The sequence below is a fragment of the Gigantopelta aegis genome, chromosome 4 (genome assembly GCF_016097555.1).
Source record: "Gigantopelta aegis isolate Gae_Host chromosome 4, Gae_host_genome, whole genome shotgun sequence".
In the NCBI taxonomy this organism is placed as follows: Eukaryota; Metazoa; Mollusca; class Gastropoda; order Neomphalida; family Peltospiridae; genus Gigantopelta; species Gigantopelta aegis.
The window spans coordinates 108,338,851-108,366,639 of record NC_054702.1 but is presented as its reverse complement, the minus strand read 5'-3'; the positions used below and the strand labels follow the sequence as shown (position 1 = coordinate 108,366,639).

Here is a 27,789-nt window from a genome sequence, read left to right as displayed (position 1 = left end):
ACTTTCTACAGTTTATCCAATCAAGTGTCGTGTCTCTTAATATCGCTAAGGCGGTCGTTGCTACATGCCAAAACAAGTTCCGAAGCAGACAGTTAAGGTAATTTATTGTTTTTCTTTTCTTTTTTAATTATTTTTTAGCATTGATAACTCGATATTTCGAGCGCAGATACCCAGACATCGCTATAAATATAGATACTTAACTGAAGCAAACTTAAATGCTTAATTTAACCAAAGCTTAGCCTTAGCGCGTTTTCAATTTTGACAATGACAAGTGTCTTTTCCCCCCCCCACTTTTTTGTTTGTTTATGTCCACAAAGCATCGACAGACGACTAAAGTCAAAATTATAAAATGAAAATGTCATATCCAGTTTAACAGCTTTAATGAAAATATAAAAGTAAAGACTTTCCTTTGGCATTCAAACATAATGATTGTTTAGGGCTAAAGATGTTTATTTTCAAACATTATTATTATTAAAAATAATGACAAGCTTCTGTGTCACGTGGATGACATGTACGATGTAGTCTTCAGAACACTTCGTAAATTATAATCGATCATTGGAACATCACTAAGGCCATGAGAATGAAAGTTATAGATTTGCGTCCACCGCCCGCATGTCGTGAAAGGTACCACTGAAAATTTTCATTATTTACACATTTTATTTACGGTTATATGGCATCAGATATATGGTTATGGTCCATGCAAATATTGAGAGAGGAAGCCTGCTGTTGCCACTTCATGGACTACTCTTTCTGATTAGCAGCAAGGGATCTTTTATATGCACCATCCCACAGACAGAATAGCACATACCACGGCCTTTGATATACCAGTCGTGCACTGGCTGTGACGGGAAATAGCCCAATGAGCCCACCGACGGGGATTGATCCCAGACTGACCGTGCATCGAGCGAGCGCTGTACCACTGAGCTACATCCTGCCCCCAAGACAGAAAGAGAACCTAGTGGTTAAACAAATATTGGTTGACTATGAAACATTTCAGAAAAATGAAGTATGAGAATACAATTTAAAGCCAAAATCAACCAAATATTTTATTTTGACTATCAAATGGAAAACAACCGAAAAGGAACAACAATTGCTGAGCTTTTGCAGTTGGTTATTACTACCTTTGGGTTAATTATTTAGGGGAATGAGCTATAGATGAATCAGAGAATTCAATATGCAATAGCCATGCAATCCTTTCTTTACCATACTTGTCATGTGTTATGTGTTAAGCAGCTATCGGTAATGATCTTTCAAGTACAGCTAGTGTTACGGTACCTGTTCGATAAACTGTGATACCGATCAAACAATTTAGTGCACAAAATGGCCTCGGCGTGAAGCATTACTCTGAACACGTCTAGAAGACCAGTTTTAAATGAAACAAAGGGCGAGTTACTCAGCTGTCATCACTTCAGCAACCACACTTTTAATTAATACCGACAAGGGCTTCTGTATCACACAATCAGAGTAATTGTAATATATCCTTTCATGCTGATATAACACCTTGATGAAATTTTTATGTTTGCTGTTTCCAAAATACTGATCTTATGGAAATATCCAATGTTAACCGAATGGTTCGGTCGAACTACCCAATGGGTCGAACACTTTCTAGAGCACCGACAGGGTTCGCGCCAACGGGATTCAACTGTATATGGAAATATTACACAGATTATGTGCTCTAAAATGTTTACATTTATGACAAATGACAGAATTTGGCCTCCATTTTGAATAAATTACAGTTCCGGATATAAAATATGGCCGTAGACCAAAAATTCCACCAGACGCAAATGGCCATAAAAAATGCTAGGCATAAAAATTTGACCTCAATTTGCCCAAGTCTATAAATTTCTCACATATCATGGCTTTTGCTATACCAAATACTGGTTAGGTCAGGAAAAACTTGGTGAGGTCCAATCCTATGATAAGTGACCGGGCTAAATCCTCCCACCCACCCTCTTTGATTACATGGAACCCACAATATCAGAAATAAAAAAATCTATAGTCTGTCCTATCCTAGAAAAATATTTTTTGTAAATATTTTTGGTTTGGTTTGATGTAAGAAGAAAAGTAAAAGTGTTTTGGAAATAACATGGAACAACAATTTTTGTGTGCAATTTAAAAAATATTCGAAACCACCATTTTGGTTCATGGACTGGTATAGTCTTGCTTTATTGAGATAACTTATTATTTTCTTGTTGCTCCCTCTGTAATGAAATTAATCGAATAGAGTTATTTTGTATCAAGACTACACTGGTGAATAAACCAGAATGGCGGCCATAATGCCATAAGCGTTGTTTTCTTACTATAGTATGTATTACAGTTTTATTTATTTCCAAACCAAATATTTTTTTATATGGCACACAGAAATTGTTGTTTTTTGTTATTTCCAGAACACTTTCACTTTTCTTCTTATGTCAAACCAAACCAAATTATTTTCAAATTTTATGTTATAGGAGGATTGGACGGATTATAGGACTGGGTTTCACATTAGCTTTTCTTTTTAAATTTGCATGAATCCACACCCAGAGCAGATTTACTATGTTTTTTATTGCCTATATATAATGTTGATTCTTGTAATCTTAACATAATCATCTAATTTACTGGATTTCGGCCAAAAAATAGTTTGAGGGTAAGTAATAACAAAACAGAACTTAAGTGCCCCTGTTAGGTGGTTAAGTGCCCCTGTTAGATGATTATGGGTTTGGAATGCTTTGTATTTTGACACTGGATTTCATGCACTTCAAAGACAAATTTTAAACGGTAGTTCACTTACTATAATTGGTGTAAAAAAAAAAGTGTAAAAATGTATCTAATAAGTTCTAGAGTTTAGGGTATGTAATTTTTACATTTTAGACTCAATTTTATAAAAGTTTGTGAACTGAAATATACATATGCAATATTTATGTTTTAATCTGAAGTAATCCAGTTTCAAATGCATTTATTTAGATTTTTAACAAAATGGCCATTTGGCAAACAGAATTATGGATAATTTTTTTTATTATTTTCATATTAGATTGTGGCTCAGTAAGGACTTGCCTGCGCCAGCATCATGACAGCAGGGTCGATCCTTGTGCCCACGATTATCCCTCTTAGGGCTCCTGGGCTTGGAAGGAAAAATATCATCGACTCAAGTACCAAGATTGAGATCAGAACAGGTAATATAGCTGAAATCAGCTGTGCTTGTGCATTTTTAAAATCTCTGTATTTTTGAAAAGTAGAAATGCCTCTAGATCTTGCAGACAATTCTTTTATCTGTCTTAAACAGGCATTGAAATAAGCATAGTGTCAGATAGAGCACATACAGATTACCACAAATACAGGCCTGGTCATGACAACTATAAAATCCCATGTAGCAGATACACTGATACTTTGTTATTCATTTACATCACTGTCTTATTGTATTGATACATGTTTGTATATTTGAAGAACCCCCCCCCCCCCCCCCGAATAATGTGCAGGTGGTTTAAGGTTAGGGAATGTAGTTTCAGTTTTAAAAATATTTTTTTGAAAATAATGTACAGTTCACAGCTTTCTTGACATGTTATAACTTTGCAGTATCCTGAGAAACTGTTCTCGGCTAACTGTTAATCTGTGTAATGAATTTGAGTTGTTATAATCAGAGAATATTATGTTTGTACTCGATGTACTCCATGCTGCACACAGGAAGTTTAGATGTGGTGTGCTGGCTTTACACTAGGCTTTCCCTCCAAAATACACACAGCCACTGACAAAAATGGTGACCTCCATTAAAGTTGTTTTTATAGAATTCATCTTTGTATGCAATATTCAGGGCTCACTCTAGAAATATTTTTGGTTTAGCCAATTTTCAAATATGTAGCATTTTTCTTTGAAAATGTTTAAAATGTGGTTAATTTAAGGAATATTATTTTATTAGCCAAAGACTAAATGTTGTAGCCGCTGTAAAAAAATATAGTAATTGGCTAATATCGGTGAACAGGGTGAGCCCTGAATATTTAGCACAATGTTGTCAACTAGACCTGGGCGCAAGATGATCCTTGTGAAATACGGCTGTCAGCAGTGCAGATGAAAAGACGAGGAGCAGTCGGAACAATCAGAAAAAATAAAACTGCCTTGCATATTATATTATAGATTGCAATAAATAGAAGTTGCAAATCATGTTTCAAAATTTGAAACAAAATGTTCACTAATATAGATTTGCTTTGAATTGTTAGAAAATAATATTCGTGCATTCTTCTTTTTGTTTTTATTTTATTTGTGTTTTTTTGCAGTATAACATTTTAGTAACTGGCAGTTAATTTTTAAGGATAGTTTTATCATTATTCATTTAGAATATCCTAGACTGTTTATTTCACTTTTCAAGAGGAAATCTCATTTTCATTTCAACTTATTTTCATGCTTATACGATTCAGGCACACTGTCCTGGGCACACACCTCAGCTATCTGGGCTGTCTGTCCAGGTCAGTAGGTTAATGAGACAGAAGAGGGTGTAGAAGTCTTACCACTGAGTCGTTAAAAGTTGCTCTGGGTGGTACTGGGCTGTGAACTCAGTTTTATGTCCACTGGCTTAACCACGACACCACTGAGACCGAAATCTCAACGTTGCATAATAACCAAACATGTTATTAACTTTTGTTGTAAAACTAGAGTATACCTTAAATAACATGCGATCCTATTTTCCCTACTTTTTGGTCTTTGTCCTATTTTTGCTAATTTTTTCTACTTTTGTTGTTTCAAAATGCCGCACATTGCTGTTAAAGCAGGTATATTGCTTATGTCATTATAAAAGTCCAAAGTAATATGGGAATGTAAAAAAAAAAAGTTTGCGCAAGATACACATGTGCTTCACAATATTATCTCAAAATGTTAAATTTATACCCTGAAAGTGAATTTCTTGTACACCAATGTTACTTTTGCCATGACCAAGTAGTGTGCTCTTTCGATACTCAGATGAAGCTGTCTGCTAAGTACTGGAGTACTACTATACTGCATCTGTATATGGGTTTTGAATTGTCTTTATTTCACATTAGCTTTTACCTTAGTTTGATAACAAAAATACTGGTACAAACTGAGCAAAACGCTTCTCAATTATACCACTTTAAATTTTTTTTAACTGCATTAGTTTATCCCCATATGAGCATGAATAATGTTTCTACATATTGTTTCAGTCCTACTTTTGTCCTACTTTTTTTCTATTTTCATTTCTACTTTTGTCCTACTTTTATTTAATAAGGGTGTGCTGGACAGCCTGAACATGCCATCAAAAAATTACATCCAAACATTCTTTGAGAATGAACCTTTATATTACATAGATAATGATATATAATTATTATGTTGAATCATAGCAAATAGTGCTGCAATCATGGACAATGGCTGTTTCCTCAATAAGCTAACATAAACTGCAGATGCTCTACATTCAGGCGAGAACACAGAGTATATACGGTTGTTCATTATGCTTCAAAGTAGGAATGTGCATTATTCAAATGGGGCTCAGTTGTTAATCCCCCATCCTAAACACTGTAATTAATCTGTAAAGCATAGCTGGCGTGGAAGTTACAATAGCTAATATGATTCACCTGATGCTGGCTTATTTTAAGAAGCCTATGTGTAGCTGTTAATGAGCATTTGTGCTGTTGTAAAGGATAAATGCCTGTTATTAAGAATTGGTGCTAGATGTGGAAGAATATGCTGTACCGTGTTAAAAGACCGATGTATTCTGATGTACTTAGGTCCTATTCTGTACTCTTTAGTACCGCAATGTAAATTAATTGAGTGCTGTTGTAATGAGTTTTGGCTGCACTACTCATATATATGTATGTACAGTCAGACCTCGTTATAATGACCGTTGTTACTATGACATTTACATTATCTGACCACATATTCTCGGAAACGAACATACATCAATGTTATTCTGTTCATTACACCAGAATTCACACCTTCTGACTCCGACAGAGCAAATTAGGAACAAACGTGCATCCGACGTCTGAAAAAACCTCTTTACAACGACATTACATAATCACAGATGCCATAGCACATTAGCAGTACACACAGCCATTTGGCAACCTTGATCATGCTGCGAGCCGACAGTGTCACATGATGTCCGAGTTACCGATGTATGCTAAATCTGTAGACGTGTATTGCTTTTGAACATAAGCCTTTAGTCAATCAATTAAAGGATTAACTTCGAACAATAAAGTCTTCTATTTTGATGATATTTTGTACACAAAGTAGGTACCAATAATAGTCTTTAACTAAGGAATGATTAGACATACAGTGAATGCGCCTTGATCAGTAGCGTAGGGGGAAGGGGGAGGCGGCAGGGGGACCATACCCCACAATCAGACCTTTTTTGAAAACTATTAAATTTTATAGCATCATACATATGTACATGTATGTGTTATTGTTTTTAATAATAATAATGGCAATACATTAATTATTTAAATGCTATTCAGTTTTCAGTTAATATTAATTAGTATTTAGTATAATTAGTCATTTTGGCAAAGGATGTAACCCATGACAAATTAATTCGATACAACAACAATTTCAATATGAAAAAGTGACCCAGGGACGAACATGGTTGTTGTAACGAGGTCTGACTGTGTATATATATATATATGTATGTATGTGTATATATATATGTGTGTGTGTGTGTGTGTGTGTGTGTGTGTGTGTGTGTGTATTTATTTTTGTATTTAAAAAAAAATCATTTAGTGGGGTTTTTTTATTTTTCATTTTATGGTAATTTTGACTGGTTTTTAATGTTTTTTAAAGTCTTTAATGCATACTTATACATTTATTGTCTATCACTGATAATAAAAAGATAATTTTACAAATCCATTCACTGACAATCTGTGAATACACTACGAGACCTGGTTTTTATTGAAGACAAGAAAGTTAAAAGTTTGTTTTGTTTAACACCACTAGAGCACATTGATTTATTATTGGCTATTGGATGTCAGACATTTGGTAATTTTTACTTATTGTCTTAGAGAAAAAACTTGCTACATTTTTCCTTTAGTAGCAGTGGATCTTTTAAATGCACCATCCCACAGACAGGATAGCACATACCAAGGCCTTTGATATGCCAGTCGTGGCGCATGGCTGGAACAAGAAATAGCCCAATGGGCCCACCAACGGGGATATATTCTCGACTGACAGCACATCAAGCTTTACCACTAGGCTACGTTCCGCCCCTCTATTCAAGGCAGTCTTCTATTTTTTGCATACACATTTTCTAACATAGCTTTATTGTAAAGTCATATTCTAAAGTAGGCTTCCAAAATGTTTTATTCATGTGGAAAGCACCTCCTTTCCAGTTCTCACTATATGGTTGTAAGCTTTTGATGTTACACAATGGAAATGACGAGTATAACATTGTCATTATAACCTGACAAAGCTACAATAGCTGTTCTAAGTTGGCCTTTATTTGAGACACTCTGAGACCCGGTCTCTAATCCAGGCAGGCTTCTATTCAAGGCAAGCCTCTATTCAAGGATTTATATCTATTGTTGAGCAAGGCTCCATTAATTATTTTTAAAATTTTATTTTTTAAAATTTCATATATAAATTAATATAATAAGAATTTCCTTATCTGATCACATGGGGAAATACAGTTTTTCCTTTATGCCTAACCATGTTGAAATAAACTTTTATCTTGTGGTTTGTGAGTACAAACAAAATATTGCCCTCCCCCATGTTAACAATTCTGAAATGGCTCTTACTGATGCTACTTTTGCATGTAGTAAACATTTAATATACTATTATTTTTACTTATACCAGCCCTGGCAATGCTGATCATAACATCTTTGCTAACTCCAGGGCTCAAACTTAAAAATTTGTCTCCCACAGCAATTTAAAAACAAGATTGCAGCGGATGAAACAGCCCACCGACAGCAATTTAAAAAATCTAAAACTTTTGCAGTAAATAAATAAGACTGAAAGTTTATTTTACTACCGGTATATGTAGACATATTTTAAGTGTGCTAAGTATTTAAGTATACTGGCAGATAATGTACATGGTGTATATATTTTGCCTTCATTGATTGATGCTCCCGACCTACAGCAATTTATGTCTCAACGACGGCAATGGCCATTGGTTCCGTCATTAAGTTTGAGCTCTGTAACTCGGAAACAGATGAATGACATAAATAAACAATGTAATAACATGGATTTAATATTGAGATAGCAATTAATCCGTTTTGCTACACAGTATTATCAAGGTCTACTGTTTTCTAAAGGAAAATCTAATTGAACTCATAATCTCCTTCTAACAAGTTATTTTGGATTACTGATTGCATTTTGTTTTCTGTGGTTCATCATTATTTATTTATGTGATTGACATGTCTAGACCTCACCCATGTTTCTCATTAAACACATTTTGTTTTAGAAGAAATGAAAATAAATACTTTATTAGTTTAATCTCATGCAAGCTGCCATTCTGTAGGCTGTTATATGGATCTAGTTTTGCACACCAAGTACATAACAGAAATTCTAGAATATCTATATTATTTAAGTAAAATTCCCTGAATCATGAATATAAATTAATTTGTAAATAAAACCTTTACATGGCAGTGCATTTATACATGTTATCCTAAAGTATCGAAAACCATCTCATTTTAACAAAAACTGCTTGTTAACTTTATTTGATATTTTATTCACAAAAGAAGCCTCTATCAACCAGTGTGGGAAAAAAATGGAGAAATTATTTTACATGTATTTGAGTTTTTGACAAAATGATGCCATGTTAAGTAAGTATTATAAAAATTAGACACCTAAAATAAGTAACAATCATTTTATTATCGCATATACTTCTATATGACATACTTATTGACATATGTACAAGCTTTAGCAAGTGAAAACTGAAATTATTTCACAAGGAACAAAAACATGATAGAAAATGGTATCGAGTTTAATATCCTATTTATTGGTGATTATAAATTAACCTTTTGCCACATCAGAAACCACTAAAGAATGCAAAATAACATCAGATGACTGCAATGAGCATGCACAGTTGCTTTTTGATAGGTTGAGGATTGTAGTGAACTTTTATTTTAGCTTTTTAAAATGACATTGTAAAAAGAATAACTGCTTAAAAAATAACATCCAAGTTGATTTTAATGAAATTACAACAAATAAATTTGTTTTGAGCTTGGTCTTGGAGCTGAATAAATCCATTGTATAGTCGATTTAACAAAACAAGATTTAGTTTTTTGAGTGGAAGAATATTGTTTACTTGATATTGTTTGAGATCAGTGTATTTTGTGTTGTGTTATACATTGAATGTTTTTACTAAGAACCCAAAAGTAAGCCAATTCTAACAGCATGGACGTACAATGTACTCTTTCTCCCAGCTACATGTAGTCCTACTGTATATTATGTTCTTGAATGCAATAGATAATCTTGATCATTGTGTGGCATGACCAGTCTATTATTAAACCTTCCACTAAGGCACAGGAGCCAACCTTTTTATGTGATGTTACTTATCTCCATGGTGACAACTTGTCTGACATGCTGCTATTTTGTTTTAGCTGATCAATAATGCAAGTAAAGTCATCATGATTCAGGCTATGCACTAATTTGTCACTTCTATCTGTATCAGTTTGAGGTTTTTTTGTTGTAATTACTTAGTACTGTGTAACTGTCTTATTATGTAATTTTTTAAAATATATATAATATATATATACAGCATTTATTTGACTATGTGAAGTAGTACAGTAAAGTATTACATTAAAGCTGCCTGACAAAATTCTATTATTAGACAGGTTTCTCCTTGATTCAGAATGGAGCATTCTCATTGGTTAATGTTATCATTATATATTATAAAGTGAAAACACCACAAAATGGCTAATATTGTGTTACTTGTACTACTTTATTTTATATTACTTTCATCATTAATAGAAGTAAACGTAACCAAAAATAAAACCAATTACAAATTTGTTTTTAATGATCAAATTAAAATTAAAAATAACTTTTTATTCAACATATGCTCTATGCAAGACACCAAGCTTAGTTGAATAAGATATCTTATAAATAAGGTTATTACCAAAGTCAAAGCATACTTACCTGGTACGGGAGGTTACCATGATCCGCAAGGTGGTCCTCCCAGGGCGAGGCCTATCCATTGCACTCCGGTTGGGCTGACCCCTGCGATCGCCCCAAATGTGGGCGACTCGAGTACGTAATTTTTTAGTGTGGGGGTCTGCGTTCGCGCTAACCCCTGAAATTCAATTAAAAATAGTGAAATAAATTTTTGGAAGATATCATGTTTTGCTGACATTGCATTTGTTCATTAGTCACAAATTTATTATTTTAAATTTTTACATTCATAACATAAATTGAAGTTACACGCAGTTGTCTTGTCTTAGTGTGGTCAAGCTAGACTTGTTTAGAAGATCCAGTACATTATATTTTATTTGATGTTGTTAAATTTAGCATAACTCATTTACAAGTCACCAACCTAGTCAATACTACAGACATAGCTCTTTGTTTAAAAGTTGCAGACAAGGAAAACATTCATATTGATATATAGTGGTAGCCTATCACTTTTGCAATGTATATAACTTTATAATCTTGTTTTTCAAAAAGTGAAATATGCCTTGATTGTAATTCTTTATTTTTATCCTGATATTGATTATTAAACTATGATCTTGATTCTCGACTGTTGTATAACATATTGATATGGCATGCAGTACAACAGTCTACTTCCCATGTTAGTTTTTTATGCCATGTTCATTTGTTATAATTTTCAGAAACCCCTGACACGATTATTCACTACACTATCAATGGTACGAAGCCTGATCCATTCCAGCGCCTGGGAGAGAAGTGTACCTTACAGTACCGGGGACCTTTCACACTGCCAGCTGGCAAGCAGAACATCAAGGCTGTGGCCGTGTCCAAGTAGGTTTGAGTAGATTATTACACTTGGGTGTAAATTAAACAACAATACAATAAAATGTTTGAAATATCTTTTGAGAATTGTAATAAAATAGCTGACAAAATGTTATTAAATTTCTGACTGTGCTTGTACTTGGTTAATAATCTCTAATGTTATCATGGATTTGTGTTTTATGCTAATACATGTATATATTTTGTCGAAATGATCCATAAAAATGCATAGCAGCTAGATGAAATTTGTTTTGCATATCAAAATTACGTCATTTACAAAAAATCACCTGATTCAAATAATAGTGAATGATGTTTGCATTCTTATGCGACATAAGTATCAATGAGGTTTACACAAACAATACTACAGGCGTATTTAAAGCTAAACAAAATAAATTCAGTTATATATTATTAAAGTATGCATATAAATTTAATTATAAGATTTGACCGCAATTATGTTTTGGTTCATGCAAGTATGAACTGAAAAAGCGATGTGCACACTTTGGAGAAAAAAAATTGTGACAAAGAATTTTATTTTAACTTTGCAGGGATGGGATGCGAGAAAGTAATGTCGTCTCAAAAGTATTTGATGTGGAGTATGTTCCTCCTCCACCCATGGAACCCATTGATGATGACCTCGGCTTTCAGGAAGAGTGGGCAAAAGAGAGAACAAAAGTCAGTGAACATTTCTTTACTGTTAACATCAAGTCACAGATATTTTATATTATCATCAGAGTTACAGATGATTTTTAGTTTTATACTAGCAGTAAGTAAGTTAATACTGAGGAATGGTGCTACTTGCTAATAAGAAAGTTTTGAAAGTTTGTTAAAAGAGTTACTAATTTTACATTGGGATGGGGACTATTAACGTGCCCATATTCACTGAAGGTTCGGGAACACACCTATCCTGGACTTAGCTTCTGACTTCACCAGTGACCAATTCCAGGACAGGAAGGGCAGAATTTGGAAAAGTTAGTTCCAAGTCGAGAAGACATGTCTGGTCAAAAAATTGAAGGCCAAACAAAACATTTAAGTGCTTTGAAGGTGATTTGAGCAATTTAGATGGACTGCCAAACATAAAGGGCATCAGACTATTTATAAAAAAAACATTTTTAAGTCTGACAAGTCCACACTCACAGGAGGCAAAGTAGGTTGGTAGGGAGGTGGGAGGTTGTCGTCTATGGTGTTCCTATGATGTTTGTGATGTCCAGCTGGGGTAGATTTTGCTGTTCGCCGGATCCTGCTACTGTTCTGGCTATGGCTTGATAGTCCTTCCCTGAAATGTTCTTTTGGATTCGGTGCAGGGTCGGGTTGTCCATTTCTGGTAGTAGCAGTTCCTGATGGTAAAAGTCCTAGCCGGTAAGCTGTGAAGCACAAAGTGCAAAGTCCCCTTTGACGTGGCACGACTAATTGTCCCAGGTTTGAAGAACTCAATGTTTCAGCGTACTGATGAGGAGTCTAACATCCTCTAGATTAGTCTTCACAAGCTAAGCGTAGTAACAGTGGTGGAGCTTGCCGGCCTGTAGTGACCACTGCTCAGCTTGTTCCATGTTGGGCTTCGGCGGCTGGATAGTAGGAGGGCGTGGCTTGTCCGGTTACCCTTTCGGATGAGCGGTTGCCTTCCTTTTCGCAACGGCGACCGGTCGGGCCTGCGTCCTGACGGGTGCACTCTTCTGGAAGGGAAGTGGCATCACCAGAGTTGCTGGAACTGGTGTGGTGGGTGATTCATTAAGGTACGCGCCTGGCGAGTTTGGTCGGTCTGGAAAAACAGTCTCAGTCAATCTTACAGGTGTGGATTAGGCTTGGGACTGTACAATAGAAAGAGCCACCGCCGGCAGTTGAGCCACCGCCGGCAGTTGAGCTACCAGTTTTGGCCCTCCTGTACCACCCCTGGATCCCATTTCCACTTCTATTTTTACATTGATAGTTTAAATGACATTTAAATGACATGCTTGGGGCAAAATTTACAAAGTTTGGTTTTGTCTTTCACATATGTTTAAGAAATACAGGCTTCATAAACTTGGCCCTTAGTTTTTACTGTTTGAGTAATGTTGAATGTGGCTGTTTCAGATGGAGGTGAAACGAGCAGCCTCGAAGCTGGTGACCTCCCCTCAGTCAGCCTGGATGGATGTGGCCAAAATGAAGGAAAGTCAACAGATGATTGCTGGTAAGATAAAATCTGGAGGTTTTGGCACTGACTTTTATGATGTACACAATAAAAATAGTGTCTGTGTATTTGTACATTAGCCCCAAACTCCCAGTTTTTCAAGTAGAACATGCAGTTGTAAAGTAGTTCAAGGATAGGTTTTTTTTCAGTTATCTTTCCTTTACTTTGGCATTGTGGTTTAAACAATGGTTATTGTCATAATCTGATAATGAATTGGTCAGCAAGCATAACCTGTGCATCTAGTTGATGAGTATTTTCAAACCTGACACACAGACCACACTTTAGGATGGTTGCTTAAATAGTGTAATATTTTGGATGAATTCAACTCAATATTGTTATACACATTTCTTGAACAGCATATAATTTTTTTTCTTCAAATTTATGATTTTATAAGAACCATGTTCTTGAGAATGTTTTGTGAGTTTTTTTAGAGTAATGTTTAACAATTCTATTTCCATGTCACAGTATATTGTTTTCTTTTTATGTTTGCTAATCATACATGTTTGACTTTAAATTTGTTAAACTGTCTTCTATGTAGATATGGCTGTAACTGGCTCCAATCGAAGAAGACCGGGCACTGGACCACGATTTCTAAATTCAAGACGTTCAAACATAACTGATGTGGTGGTAAGATTTTAAAAATAAATGTTTGTGTTGGTTGTGTAAAAGAAGTTTTTGTCAAACATCTGTAATTTTAAAAGCTAATTACTCTTTAAGTGTTCTGTCTTTTAAGATTATTTATCAATTTTGTTTTTAAAGTGAACTTAATGTTCAACATAGGTGTATTAATTATCACTCACATAACAAATGGAGCTCATTATAGTGATGTAATAAGCGCACTGATATTGAGTAGGCATGTGATCATTACAGTTTTCTAGTTTTATATCTCTGTTTTTGTTTGTTTTTTCAGTCGTTTGATGACCTTGATGTGAAAAAGCTCCAGCGAAGCCTCCCACAGAACTCCGTACAAGCTATGAGGCTCCAGAGAGAAACAGATTTTCTAAAGTATGTGCCAAAGAAATGGATTTAGTTCATTCATAAAGTATGGATATATATTTAATATGAATGGAAACAAGATTTATTGCCTGAGATGCAGTGTGTTAATTGATTGATTAATCTTGATAGATCCATTTTTTTAATATTCCACCCGGTGCCTCACAACTGGTATATTAAATGACATGCTGTCATGTCTTGTAAAGTGCATTTAAGAGATAGCTTGCTGCTAACTGGGAGGAGTAGCCTATGTGGTAGCAGTGGGAGACTTTTATGTTACTATCTAGTCACAATAACCATCGCTGTAATTTAAAATATGCTGTGTTGGCCATTTCTGTTTTTTATTTTGACATTGGCATGAGCAGGGTCCAACTGTATTTTATTACCAAACACATTAATACTTTTCAGCAGTGTCAAATAAAACATTCGTAACATCTTATTCATTATAAAAAATGTAAGGATTAGTTTACTTCTGTTGTTATTAGTCATTACGATATTCACCAGTGAAGATGTGTATTTACAGTTTGTGTTAATTATGGTACCATTACTAAGGGTCATAATTGTTTTTCTTTTCACATGCTTATTAATATTGTTTTTCCACTAAGATGTATCCACTGTTTTGCTGACCGACCGTCAGATCCGTTTGCTCGATTCTGTACGACATGTGGCCACCAGATTCCACCTATACCTCAGACTCGCATCTCACCACCGGAACCTGGCCAGGTCAGTCTGCTAGTATAGACGTAATATACTCTGTCAAAAAAGAAATGCATAGGCTAAATATTCATGGAATTATCTCTTTAATACAAAGTGGCATAATTTCGTTATTTATGATCATATCAGTAAAATTTTACATGAGTAGGTGAAAATGTTCTTGCTATAGACTGACGGCAGTGGAGGCGTTTTCGTCACCAAACAGCGTCGCACAAGGGCGCTGAAATCGGTACCTTGTGTGGCCACCAGCAGCAGCAATCACTGCGCGACATCTCCTTGGCATAGACTAAATGAGTCACGGAATCCTAGCCCATTCTTCCTGCAGTGCATGGGACAGCTGCGGAAGCGTCTGAGGCTCCGGGTCACACTGGCATACACGTCTGTCCAGGTCGTCCCATAGATGTTCCATGGGGTTGAGATCTGGCAATCTGGATGGCCATGGCAACACATTAATGTTCTCATTCTGTAGGTAATCCATTGTTACACGTGCCGTATGCGGCCTAGCATTGCCCTGCTGAAAGAGTTCTCTCTGTCGATCCAAAATTGGAAGCATGTGACGGCGAAGAATTTCATCCCGGTAGCGTACAGCTGTCAAGTTGCCTTGTACGAACACAAGTTCACTTCTGCCGGTGTATGAGATGGCTCCCCACATCATGACACACACTCCCGAATCTGTCAACTTGGGCGACACAGTTGTTGGCAAAACGTTCATTGCGGCGTCTGTAAATACGTTGTCGTCCATCACGTCGCTGTAGAAGGAAACGTGACTCGTCGCTGAACCACACTCGCCGCCAGTTTCCCAAGTTCCACCCCTGTACATTTTTGCACCAGCGAACACGTAAATGTCGATGTTGACGTCGCAGGACGGGGCCAACATACGGTCTCCTAGCCCGTAACCCAGCTTCTCAAAGTCGGTTCCGAATCGTTTGTGCAGACCATCTTTAAATACCCAATCTTTTGCCCGAATTTCACGTGCATTCGCCAAAATCTGACCATTTCACACCAATTTTCTGCAATTGTCGCACAACGTGCGTTAAATTTGTTTTAAGGTGCATTTGGGCATGCTGTCCCATTCCAGGAACATTAACAAACATGGTCATTCAGCAACATTTTACCAAAAAATGATATTTTATAAAATTACACTTTTTTTCTTTCCCTATCACCTATGCGTTTCTTTTTTGACAGAGTATATAAATGGAAGTGCAGGTCGCTACTTTTTTATTTTACTAGTTTAAATTTACTTATATATATTTAGTATCTTAATTTTCTGATATATTGCTATTGTATAAGTATTTATTTCTTCTCTTCATATGTTGGAATGTGTGTTTACACTGGTTATTTTATGGCTGCAGATGGGCATGTGTGTGTACTGTAAGTCCATGGTGCCTTTCAACACTGTGACATGCGTGGTGTGTGAGGGTCCGATTCCCGTCCAGAACCAGCCAATGGCTAGCATCAAGCTGTCCAACCGGCTTGTGTGCACGCTGTGTGGAACTGCCAACCCCAGCAACCTGATTATGTGTGTCACCTGTGACACCCGCCTTCCCACCACTGCACAACAGGTATGTTTTGTAAGACCTCTGCATATAAATCTTTTAAAAGTACTTTGCCCTCAAAAGTAAAGAATTTTCTGAAAAATTGACGTTAATCTGAACCAAAACTATATAAAATTTTACAAGTGTTTAAAAGAAGCCGTAACTGTTATGAATCTGCTATTGGCAATATCTTTGCTCTATAATTTTCCCAGAAGAAGATATGATATCTTGAGGGTTAGCAGCCATGTGAACTGATGTAAACTATGACTGTTATGAGCACTCAGTTGGCAAATCAGTACTGCATCTCTGCTCTATAATGATCCTAGATGCTAATATCTTGAGGGTATACAGCCATGTGAACTGATATAAACTACGACTGTTATGAGCACTCAGTTGGCAAATCATTACTGCATCTCCGCACTATAATGATCCTAGATGCTAATATCTTGAGGGTATACAGCCATGTGAACTGATATAAACTACGATGCATGGTTCTAATTTCATCTGTAGGAGGGCTGCCACTTTATAGCTCTCGCTGTTATTGAATGTGCATAGAATAATATTTCAAGCAAGGAACTGTATTGTACATAAATATTGCTCAAATTGTTTTGAAGGTGAAGAACCTTTAAGATATAGTCTTTAGTAAAGTCTTAACTATGGTATAATACTGCAATAATGAATTCAGAAATTTTATAAAGCATAATACAAAGTCTTGTCTTAACATTAAAGTAAACATGAATTATTCTGTATGCTGAACTGCAGACTTTGCTACCGTATATCTTAGCCTGTAAGTCGATCTCGGCTATAAGTCGAGTCGCTATTTTCAAGCCCTGAAAACTTATTTTTTTATTGACCCGTTTATAAGTCGACCCATGAAAAACAACGTATAAATATTGAAGTATTTCTTATTGTCATCACATGAGAACAATAATGTACAATATCTGAACAAAAGAAAATTATTTTACAAACTTTGTTTTTCATGTTTTGTACATCGCAATAATATTCCAATCAAACTACATAGCATCAAAACGAAATATTCCCTTAGTAGAGAGTGAAAGCTGTTTTACTGTTACTATATGGCACTGTACAGCATGGTTTTGTGCAAAGACACCAACTTTATTTATAAACACTGACAACAGATCACTACGATAAAACTGAAAGTATCATCGGTTAATCACATGTTTTGCTGCCATATTAATACATGTAAGGAGGATAACTCTGGAAAGTACACTGGTTTTTGTACCAAATGATGTGTGTCCCTATTGCTCTAGTGAACTGCAGAGATCAGTCTATTTTAAGGGAAAGCTCAGTAATATTCATGAAGTTAATCACCGACAAAACATTGTTTGAACAACCATTAATGCCAGTGACCAGATTTCAAAATAAACTCAGGTAGTTAAAACTCCAAATATTCAAACATATTAAAGATGAATATAAATTAGCCGAATATCTAAACCAAATTAAAAATGTAAACTTTAGGCAGGCACTTACAAAACTAAGAATATGCGCTCACCGACTTGAAATTGAAACTGGACGATATAGGAACACTGACAGAAAAGACAGACTATGCAGACTGTGTAACCAAGAAGTAGAAGACGAAATACATTTTTTGACAACATGTCCCACAAACTCCCACATACGAAATATCCTATACAATAAAATACAACAACTCTGCCCAGGCTTTCAACATCTAACCAACAAAGAGAAATCGTTTTTTCTCTTAGACTGCTCAGGGAATATATCCGTAATAATAGGTCAGTCGTGCTATGAAATGTTAAATCACAGGACAGAACTCTCTAGACTCCCTACCACAGTCTAGAACAAACTAAAAACAAAACCACATAACTATACTTTTATTCTCTTTCATGTATGCATTTATATCTGTATGTTATTTTATATTCATGCATAAAGGCAATTCATTTTAGAGTTTTATGTAACGTTATAACATGTTCATGATGGTAGCATCATTATTAGCACTACTAGTTTATGTTTATGTACATTTCTGTATGATGCATATATGGAAATAAATGATTTGATTGATTGAATTGAGTATCAAAAATTATTATTTTATTAAATTACTGGTTAATTTTTTATAATAGATAGAATTGTCACTTAAATTATCTTGTTTTAGCTTGGATAACCAAATATATTAATATGTTGCAGGGCTTGAAATGGCCTGTGGCGACCTGGCCAAATGCGACCTATGTCCTGTTTGGGCGACTTAAATATTAAAAAATAATGGTGTTAGTCGCCCAAATAATATCTTCTTTAGAGCTATAACACCTGAGACACTATTAATATTTGTATTCTACATTAAAATCTTGCTCGTGGTTTGCTTACCATAATTTGTCAACATGCATTATTATTTTTGAACCACCATATTTTTTGGTGAGTTTCGAACCCTGTGTTGGAATTATTTGTAAAAATTTAGTTGAGTAAACAGTAATATAAATTTTTAACTTTGTTTCTGTTTCAATAGAGAGCTATTTTCTCTGGACTGTCAGCACCGCCTGTTACCAACCCAGACAAGAGATATATAACATGCACCAAGTGTAACCGCGTCAACAATGGGGATGCTCGATTCTGTGACTGGTGTGGAGCAAAGGTATGGGAATTTGTTGGGTGGTTTTTTTGGGGGGGGGGGGGGGGGGGTATCTTACTGCTTCCTTTTCTTTTTCTCTATTTTGAATTTCAACTTGTTTCCTCCACGCCTGATGCTTATAAAACTTTTAGAATCTAGACTCAAAACTAATATGGCAACACCAAGTAAATTGCATGCATATTACATTATTGAAGTTTTGAGTCTAGACACTAAATCTGGCAAAGCTTGTCTTTCAGGTTTTTTTACTTTGTTTTTGTTTGCTGTATTCATTTTGAGTTGGCTCAGAAAATATCAGTTAAATATTTCAGTAAATTGATATCCATGTTATACTAGTGTTAAACATAACAAACTGTAATTTATAATGTAAAAGTTTAAAAACCCCAAATGTTTAGACTTTATGAGTTTGTCAAACCATCTTTTATTACATCCATTGTCTGTCCCATAAACACATTCTGTTTTAAAAAAGGTATGGTCTTCATGTCTTTAACCAATGAATGAATGAATGTTTAACGACACCCCCGCACGAAAAATACATTGGCTATTGGGTGTCACACTATGGTAAAAGCAAAACAAATTTATCACAGATAGATACTGACTTTTACTCAAAATTTTAATTTGTGCTGTATTGGCCATTCTCAAAGAGAATGTTACACCCCTGCACCACGGTGAGGTTACAGCATGCGCAGGGGCCATGTCTTTAACCAGTTCAGTCCAACTAGCATATAAAATAATGTGTATTAACAGTTGTATTTTTAAACTGTTTTCTTTGTAGCCATCACAGCCATCCGGTGCCTTGCAGTGTTCTAAGTGTAGTGCCACCAATCACCCGTACAGCACGTTCTGTGGCTCGTGTGGAATCCAGATTCAGGCGCCGTCACGCATTGAGTACAGGTCTGTTATTCTTTCAGCCTTTATTTGATTTTACAGCAATCTCTGAATACATCAACAGTATTCAGATCCAGGTGCTGTCACGCATTGAGTACAGGTCTGTTATTCTGTCAGCCTTTCTTTAGTGTTACATGGTCTGCTTTATACAGCAATCTCTGAATACATCAACAACAGTATTTAACTCTAGATGTTAATTTAAGACTTCAACATTTTTGAGGGGCGGGACGTAGCCCAGTGGTAAAATGCTCTCTTGATGCACGGTCGGTCTGGGATCGATCCCTGTCGGAGGGCCCATTGGGCTATTTCTCGTTCCAGCTAGTGCACCACGACTGGTATATCAACGCCGTGGTATGTACTACCCTATCTGTGGGATGGTGCATATAAAAGATCCCTTGCTGCTAATCGAAAAGAGTAGCCCATGAAGTGGCGACAGCGGGTTTCTTCTCTCAATATCTGTGTGGTCCTTAACCATATGTCTGACACCGTATAACCGTAAATAAAATGTGTTGAGTGCGTCATTAAATAAAACATTTCTTTCTTTCTTTTTTTCTTTCGACATTTTTGTTTTATTATTATCCATATCCTGCTACATCCAACCCACTCTGTCCAAAATCAGATAGCTATGTTATTTCCTTTCAACTAAAGTGAAAAGTGTATTGGCTATGTAAAAATACTTTCTAGTCAGGAAGTTCATATTTCTGTGTATATGTAATATATCTCTGTGATGTAAATTTCTCTTCAGAGTGAAAGTAAATATTTTTAGTAGTTTAATGTTTCTGGGTTTTTTCTTTCAGACCTGTTTCAAATTATAGTTCGGAGGTAAGTTATTTTTGTTATTGCATTTATAATAATATTAACAAGATGTTTAGTTGATTGATTTTCTATATTAGTTGTGACATAATATTGAATGTTAATGCACTGTCTCCTTATGTATTGCTTTAGCAGTATTTTCAGAAGGCATGTATAATTGGAGATATGACTTAAAACTAGTTGTTTTAAAATGTTATTATTATTTTAATGTCAGATTATTCCAGTGTTTATAGCATAAATGAAAATGAGAAATATCACTATATTAGTATGTATAGCATTTCTCGGTTGTTAAATTTGTATTGCATTTTTAATCAATGCCTTTTCACTATTGTAGTAACATCAGCCAGCAACTTTACAACTGCAGTTGTTAAACTGGTATTGTGTCCGTCTGTCCCACAAGTAGTTTTCCAGATATATTTTTTCCACAATGCTTTGAGATATTGAGTTGACATTTTGTATATAGCTTTATCATGTACTGTCACAGACCAAATTTGACTGACATGGTGATTTATCCATTTGTCACAGAGTTATGGTCTTTGAACTTGGAGATAAGAACATTTGTTAAGCCTGGTAGGGAACATGTATTGCTTTAGCAGTATTCTCAGAATGCCTGTTTAATTGGAGATGTGACTTTTAAAACTAGTTATTTTGAACTGTTGTTATCATCATGTTAATGACATATTATTCAACTGTTTGTAGAGTAAATGAAAATGAGAAATATCACTATATTATGATGTTTAGCATTTCTTGGTTTTTAGTTGATGCCGTTCATTATCAACCAGAAACTTTACAACTGCAGTTGCTAAACTTGTATTGAGTAAAAATTGATGCTTGTCACTATCAGTATAATACCAGGATGTTGTTGTTAACTTGTTATTTGTCTTAAATATTGATGTCTGTGACTATTGTTAACATGCTATTGTGTTTATATTTGAAGTTGATGCCTGTCACTATTGGTGTGATACCGGCGAGTGGCATCAAACCGATGACCACGGTCGCTGTGCAGACAGTCGGCTTGTTCTACCCGTCCCAGCGAGAGCTCGACAAAAAGAATGATGAAGATGCGGAAAAGATCGCGTTTGAGAAACAGATGCGCGATCGCCGGCCTCTCCTGACCTCCATCAGTCCAGGGAGAGGTAAATATTATTGTTATTATACCTGTCCAGAGAGATTGATGGCCATGAATGGGAGGGAGGTAATTAATGTAATCATTATTATTCCTTATCAATGTTTTATTGATGCCCATCAGCCCATTAAAAGATTAATAATAGTTTTGTTGTTAGAGGATACTGGAGGAGGAGCCCAGGAACATTTTGTTTAATTATACATCACAGTTCACTATGCAAATTTCAGAGGTCACCACACAATTTTAATATGTTAAATAGTAGTCGCAACTCAACTTTCAACTGATCACCAACTAATCAAAATTATAAAAACAAAATGTTCTGTTGGAGCCAATTATAATATAAATAATAATATTTAATTTTGACTATTACAGGATACTGGAGGAAGCAGGTTGACCACATTTGTCAGCATCTTAAGGCGAAGGCTCAGAATGATGCAGAATTTAGAGCTCTTATTGGCGAACCCAAAATGGGAAAGGTAGAATTGTTTGTTTTTGTAGCTTGTAATTGCTTGCGATGTTATGTTCATATGTATATGTAAATTAATTAGTTTTAAGATTTTTTCATTCTGTGTGATTGAACTACTTTTCCAAGTTTTGTTCAGTGAAAATCTCATTTTCAGAGTTGCAGAAGGACAAATATTGGTTAAGTTATTGCTGTTTATTACTAGTAAATATAATTTTTTAAATTTGTTTTTACATTTATAGAAACAATGAGAAAGAAATAAAACTAAGTTACCATATTATCTCAACATAATTTATCTGTTTTCTTTCTGTCATCCTAGATGATAACAAGTTCCATCCAGGAAGATGGTTATGAACTCTCTCTGAACTTGACGTTTGCCTTGCGTGGCAACAAGGATCCCTTCATCGGCAAGCGGCTGGGCGTGTCCCATCAGGGCTACCTCAGCATGCACACAGAACACGACTCTCTTGGCAGTTACATCAGTGATTCAGAAGGTGGGTGCAAGTCTCAGGTGAAAGTTGTCCAAATATATCTGAAATCCCAGATTTTTTATCATCTGTACAGTGTTTCTGAATTTTCCACTTGTTTGTCTGAAAAAAAAATCCTATTCTTTGTTCAAAACTTAAGATATCATATTGTCTAATGTTAGGCATGCGACCACCATTTTAGAATATAGGGCCAGTCTCAGTAACTAATCACCAGTATTAAAGTTTTTAAGATTGTTTTTTTCAGAAACAGCTAACATATGTGTAGATTACTAGGTAACCCAGCTAAATTTGATGTGTCTAATATAGCTAGATTTATGAATAACTTGAGTTATTATTGTAGATGTGTAAAAAAAACATCATCTCTTTATCCAATACTGCTCTTATGCATATCATGATGATTTAAAAAAGTAACTTAAGCTAATTTAGTTTGTCCTAGCCTGGTACATGTCATTAAAATAAAAAAAACCAAAGAGGTAATTAATTAGGTAACTCATTTATTTGTGGAATTACAAACATTACAATATATCTACATGTGATTTATCAGTGTGTTTTATTCTAGTGAGTGAAGATCGAATGACTCCGATATCAAACCGAAAGAAGTCTGGCAAAAGAGTTAAAGCAAAAAAGAAGTCTGAATCCAAGTTATCTGTAAGCATTTCATTACTTTTGTTTGTGTGTATTTGCTTACTTAAGAAAATTAATTTCTCTCCCATTTTTTCCAGTCAAAATGCACTAGTCTACACCGGCACGTTATCTTACCTTTACTGTCTGCCGGCAGTTTCCCAGTAATTAGTGTTATGAAATAATGACACTCCTTTAATAATAATAATAATCATCAATGAACACCTGTTGTAATGGGTGTAGGTAGCATTGCTTAGCCTTTACTGTCTGCCGGCAGTTTCCCAGTAATTAGTGTTATGAAATAATGACACTCCTTTAATAATAATAATAATCATCAATGAACACCTGTTGTAATGGGTGTAGGTAGCATTGCTTAGCCTTTACTGTCTGCCGGCAGTTTCCCAGTAATTAGTGTTATGAAATAATGACACTCCTTTAATAATAATAATAATCATCAATGAACACCTGTTGTAATGGGTGTAGGTAGCATTGCTTAGCCTTTACTGTCTGCCGGCAGTTTCCCAGTAATTAGTGTTATGAAATAATGACACTCCTTTAATAATAATAATAATCATCAATGAACACCTGTTGTAATGGGTGTAGGTAGCATTGCTTAGCCTTTACTGTCTGCCGGCAGTTTCCCAGTAATTAGTGTTATGAAATAATGACACTCCTTTAATAATAATAATAATCATCAATGAACACCTGTTGTAATGGGTGTAGGTAGCATTGCTTAGCCTTTACTGTCTGCCGGCAGTTTCCCAGTAATTAGTGTTATGAAATAATGACACTCCTTTAATAATAATAATAATCATCAATGAACACCTGTTGTAATGGGTGTAGGTAGCATTGCTTAGCCTTTACTGTCTGCCGGCAGTTTCCCAGTAATTAGTGTTATGAAATAATGACACTCCTTTAATAATAATAATAATCATCAATGAACACCTGTTGTAATGGGTGTAGGTAGCATTGCTTATCCTTTACTGTCTGCCGGCAGTTTCCCAGTAATTAGTGTTATGAAATAATGACACTCCTTTAATAATAATAATAATCATCAATGAACACCTGTTGTAATGGGTGTAGGTAGCATTGCTTAGCCTTTACTGTCTGCCGGCAGTTTCCCAGTAATTAGTGTTATGAAATAATGACACTCCTTTAATAATAATAATAATCATCAATGAACACCTGTTGTAATGGGTGTAGGTAGCATTGCTTAGCCTTTCTTTCACAGGTGTCTTACACAGTCTTCTTTTTTATTGCTTCAAGCCACAAGCTATCAACACAAACGTTTGGTGAATATGACGTTTTAATTACATAGGTATTTTGTTTTATCACTGTATAGCAAGAACCTTAACTCTGGATGAAATCTGTCTACACCGGCACTCTGTCTAAACTGGCATATTTCATCGGTCCCAAGTGAATCCGGTTTAGACAGTCTACTGTATTTATGAAAATGGTTAGATTATCTTATGTTAATCCCCTTCATAGTCCATTTCTTGACATGGTGAGGGGGATTGTATGTCTCAGTGACCCAGAGAGCTATGCCAGCAGGAGCTTTGGCTTCTGTTAGGGACACCCAAGCTGGACTGGTCAGTGGGTATAGGCTAGACTGATATGGGTGAAGTAACCCTAACAGAAACGTGGAGTGCTGATGTCAGAGGTATTGGGCCGCACGGCGCACTCTAATAGACCACTACATTTCTGTTATATTAATGATTCTGTTTTTACCCTATACCTGTATTCACCTATTTTAAAATATATTTTACAGGGGGGTGAGTGGGTTGGATGTAGCTGACTTATATGAGGTGTCATGTGTTATAGGATTGATTACCCTCAGTAGAATAGTACACCAAATGCCATGGTATGTGCTGTCCTCACATAGGAAAGTACAGATAAAATACCTTGCAATTTTCTGTCACTCGACTAAATAATGAAAAATGATAAATGCCAAATAGCCATAGTTTCAAAGGTACTGGGGTGTCATTAAAGAAATATTGCTTTCCTTTTTTTTTTATCTGTGTAGATGTTAATAAAGAAATAGTTTTAGTATAAACATATTTAATATTATCTGATAGATTTAAGTAATTGATTGATGTATTTTACAACAGCCTATCAACTTAAAAATGATGCGAGAACTTGGATCAAGTGGTGAGGGATCTCCAGGTAATCTACAACAGTACATCGATGAGGTTAGTATCTGTTATGATTTCTTCACATCTACAAAATACATGAACACCATGGTATAACTTCTAGTCTTAGGAGGGGCGGGATGTAGCCCAGTGGTAAAGCGCTCACTTGATGTGCAGTCTGTTTGGAATCGATCTGGTTGGGCTATTTCTCATTCCAGACTGGTATATCAAAGGCTGTGGTATGTGCTATCCTGACTGGGATGGTGCATATAAAAGATCCCTTGCTACTAATGGAAAAATGTAGCGGGTTTCGTCTCTAAGACTGTATGTCAAAATTACCAAATGTTTGACATCCAATAGCTGATGATTAATAATCAATGTGCTCTAGTCGTTAAACAAAACAAAATTCTATTGTCTTAGGTGGAATTGTGAGCTAAGGTTATTTTCTGTGATTGGTTAATAAGCACACCATAGCTATTTAAGGAGGACTGAAAAGTAGGCATTCATGTCTAAAATGAAAAAACAAAGTGGAGCTAGAAAGTGCATGGACTGGTATATAATATTTACATTTTTAATTCTTTCTTATTTTAAAATGTAATTAAACTGCAAGCAGATAATTGGAGAACTCTTCTTTTTATCAGTCGATGAAATTTTTAAAATGTAAAACGTTTTGTTTTGTTCAAAGTAAGTTGATTTTTAAACTGATTCAGGGAGCTGATGTGACTTGTGTGAACAAGAATGGCCTGCCAGTTCTGCACGTGGCTGTCATTAAGAACAGGGTAGACTGTATTCCAGTCATTATTGATGCTGGTGCCGATATCAACAGGAAAGGACCTTCATCCATGTAAGTTACTTATGGATTATTCACAGATAACAACATTTTCATGCATTTACAGACCACTCTTTTTCCTCTTCTTTTTTTTTTTTGAAGCCCATTCACTCCCAAGCCAACAATTTTAATTGTGTAACAAATGTTTTTATTAACTTTTGTTTCATGTTAAAAGTGTACAGTAGTATTAACACTCTAGTTTGTTCATTCTTTAAAATGTTAATAAAAGTGAAACAAATTTCCTTGAATATCATTTCTTTCACTTATTAGTAAAACAAATTATTTTATGTTAAGAATTTAACAGGTGTCTGTATTGTATGTAATTTTCTTAATGTGTTATACAATGACTGTTTCAGAAAAGGAAACACTGCCCTGCATGAAGCTGTGAACCTGGGTCCTTCAGGTCTCAAGATGATCGACTGTCTACTTAGGTGAGACAGAATAATATTTATAGTCTTCAGTACAGAAGTGGTAATTTTGTAGGGTACCTTTCACTAATGTGGATACTTTTATAATGTATCTTTGACAAATGTGAATAATTTTATAGTGTAAAGTCAATTTAGTAAACAGAATTACATAGTTTACTAATATGCAAAAAACATCTTGTGTTATGTCTCTTAATTAGAATTACAACAAATTTATAATTAAGTCATATTGTGAGAAATAGTGTGTTTATTTGACTCGATTTTGTTTGAGAGTTTCTAACAGACAGTATTACACTCGTCCATCCGAGCTACAGTCTGTGTGGTTGTTATATAAGATGTATATTGTACATGTGTCTTATATCAGACTTTTGTTGTTTTCAGACAATTTAATTTCTTTGTTTTAAGTGAACTTACAATTAACAATATTTGTCATGGGGTGGGATTTAGCCCAGTCGGGAGAGCACTTACCTGAGGTCGGATTGCAGGATCTAAACTCCTCAGTACACATTCTCTGATTGGGTGTTTTCCCATCCCAACCAGTGTCATTCAAAGTTAATCCATCCAGAACTTTTATTGCAGTTTTTACGAGATACTGAATTTTATTCTAAATTTTAATTATATCTATCTGTGATATTTGTATTTTTACACAGTCCTTTACACTGTGTTTTTATTTTACTGTTGAATTTTTATATTGATGTTGATCATCACTTTAGGTTTGCATTAACCATAGTTTGACACCCAATAGCCGATGTATTTTTTGTGCTGGGGTGTCGTTAAACATTCATTCATTCATTCAGTCAAAGTTACCTAATGTTTGAATTCCAATAGCTGATGATTAATTAATCCATGAATTCCAGTGATGTCATCAAACAAAATAAACTTTAACTTTAACCATATTTGTCTTGTAAAAATGGAAGTTTTTACAGCTTGTTGTAAATAAATACATAAAACAATTACTTCAAAATGACATGGTATTGTTTTTGATTTGTTTTAGTTACGGAGCCGATCAGAACAAGAAGAATGACCGCGGTGAAACTCCCTATGACCTGGCTGCTAAAGCTGGCTTTGATAACATCATCAAGAAGTTTGCCTCTGCTCTCGGGCAGTCCCAGCTAGACAAGATGATCAAACCCCGCAACTAA

General features: G+C 35.2%; 1 protein-coding gene and 1 non-coding gene across 2 annotated transcripts; both read left to right on the top strand.

Moving 5' to 3' along the window:
- Window positions 1–27,789, top strand: LOC121371718 (double zinc ribbon and ankyrin repeat-containing protein 1-like). Its single transcript, XM_041497814.1, has 20 exons — window positions 1–97; window positions 3,011–3,152; window positions 10,725–10,872; window positions 11,406–11,532; window positions 12,928–13,024; window positions 13,563–13,651; window positions 13,935–14,029; window positions 14,623–14,740; window positions 16,084–16,293; window positions 18,746–18,871; window positions 19,641–19,759; window positions 20,551–20,575; window positions 21,504–21,702; window positions 22,065–22,168; window positions 22,475–22,649; window positions 23,203–23,291; window positions 25,373–25,453; window positions 26,104–26,237; window positions 26,579–26,653; window positions 27,642–27,789. Exons 2-20 carry the CDS (start codon window positions 3,047–3,049, stop codon window positions 27,787–27,789), a joined length of 2,265 nt encoding a protein of 754 aa, XP_041353748.1. The 5' UTR covers window positions 1–97; window positions 3,011–3,046.
- On the top strand, window positions 10,031–10,195 carry LOC121372791. The gene has a single exon (XR_005958005.1). It is a non-coding gene; the product is annotated as a U1 spliceosomal RNA (small nuclear RNA).

What these genes read in the sequence shown, in the direction of transcription:
- LOC121371718 (XM_041497814.1), top strand. Translation starts at nt 3,047, where the DNA reads ATGACAGCAGGGTCGATCCTTGTGCCCACGATTATCCCTCTTAGGGCT. An exon ending in CCGTCACGCATTGAGTACAG is followed by an intron (nt 19,760 to 20,550) that starts GTCTGTTATTCT and finishes TTTTTCTTTCAG; the next exon opens with ACCTGTTTCAAATTATAGTT. An exon ending in TTTCAAATTATAGTTCGGAG is followed by an intron (nt 20,576 to 21,503) that starts GTAAGTTATTTT and finishes TTATATTTGAAG; the next exon opens with TTGATGCCTGTCACTATTGG.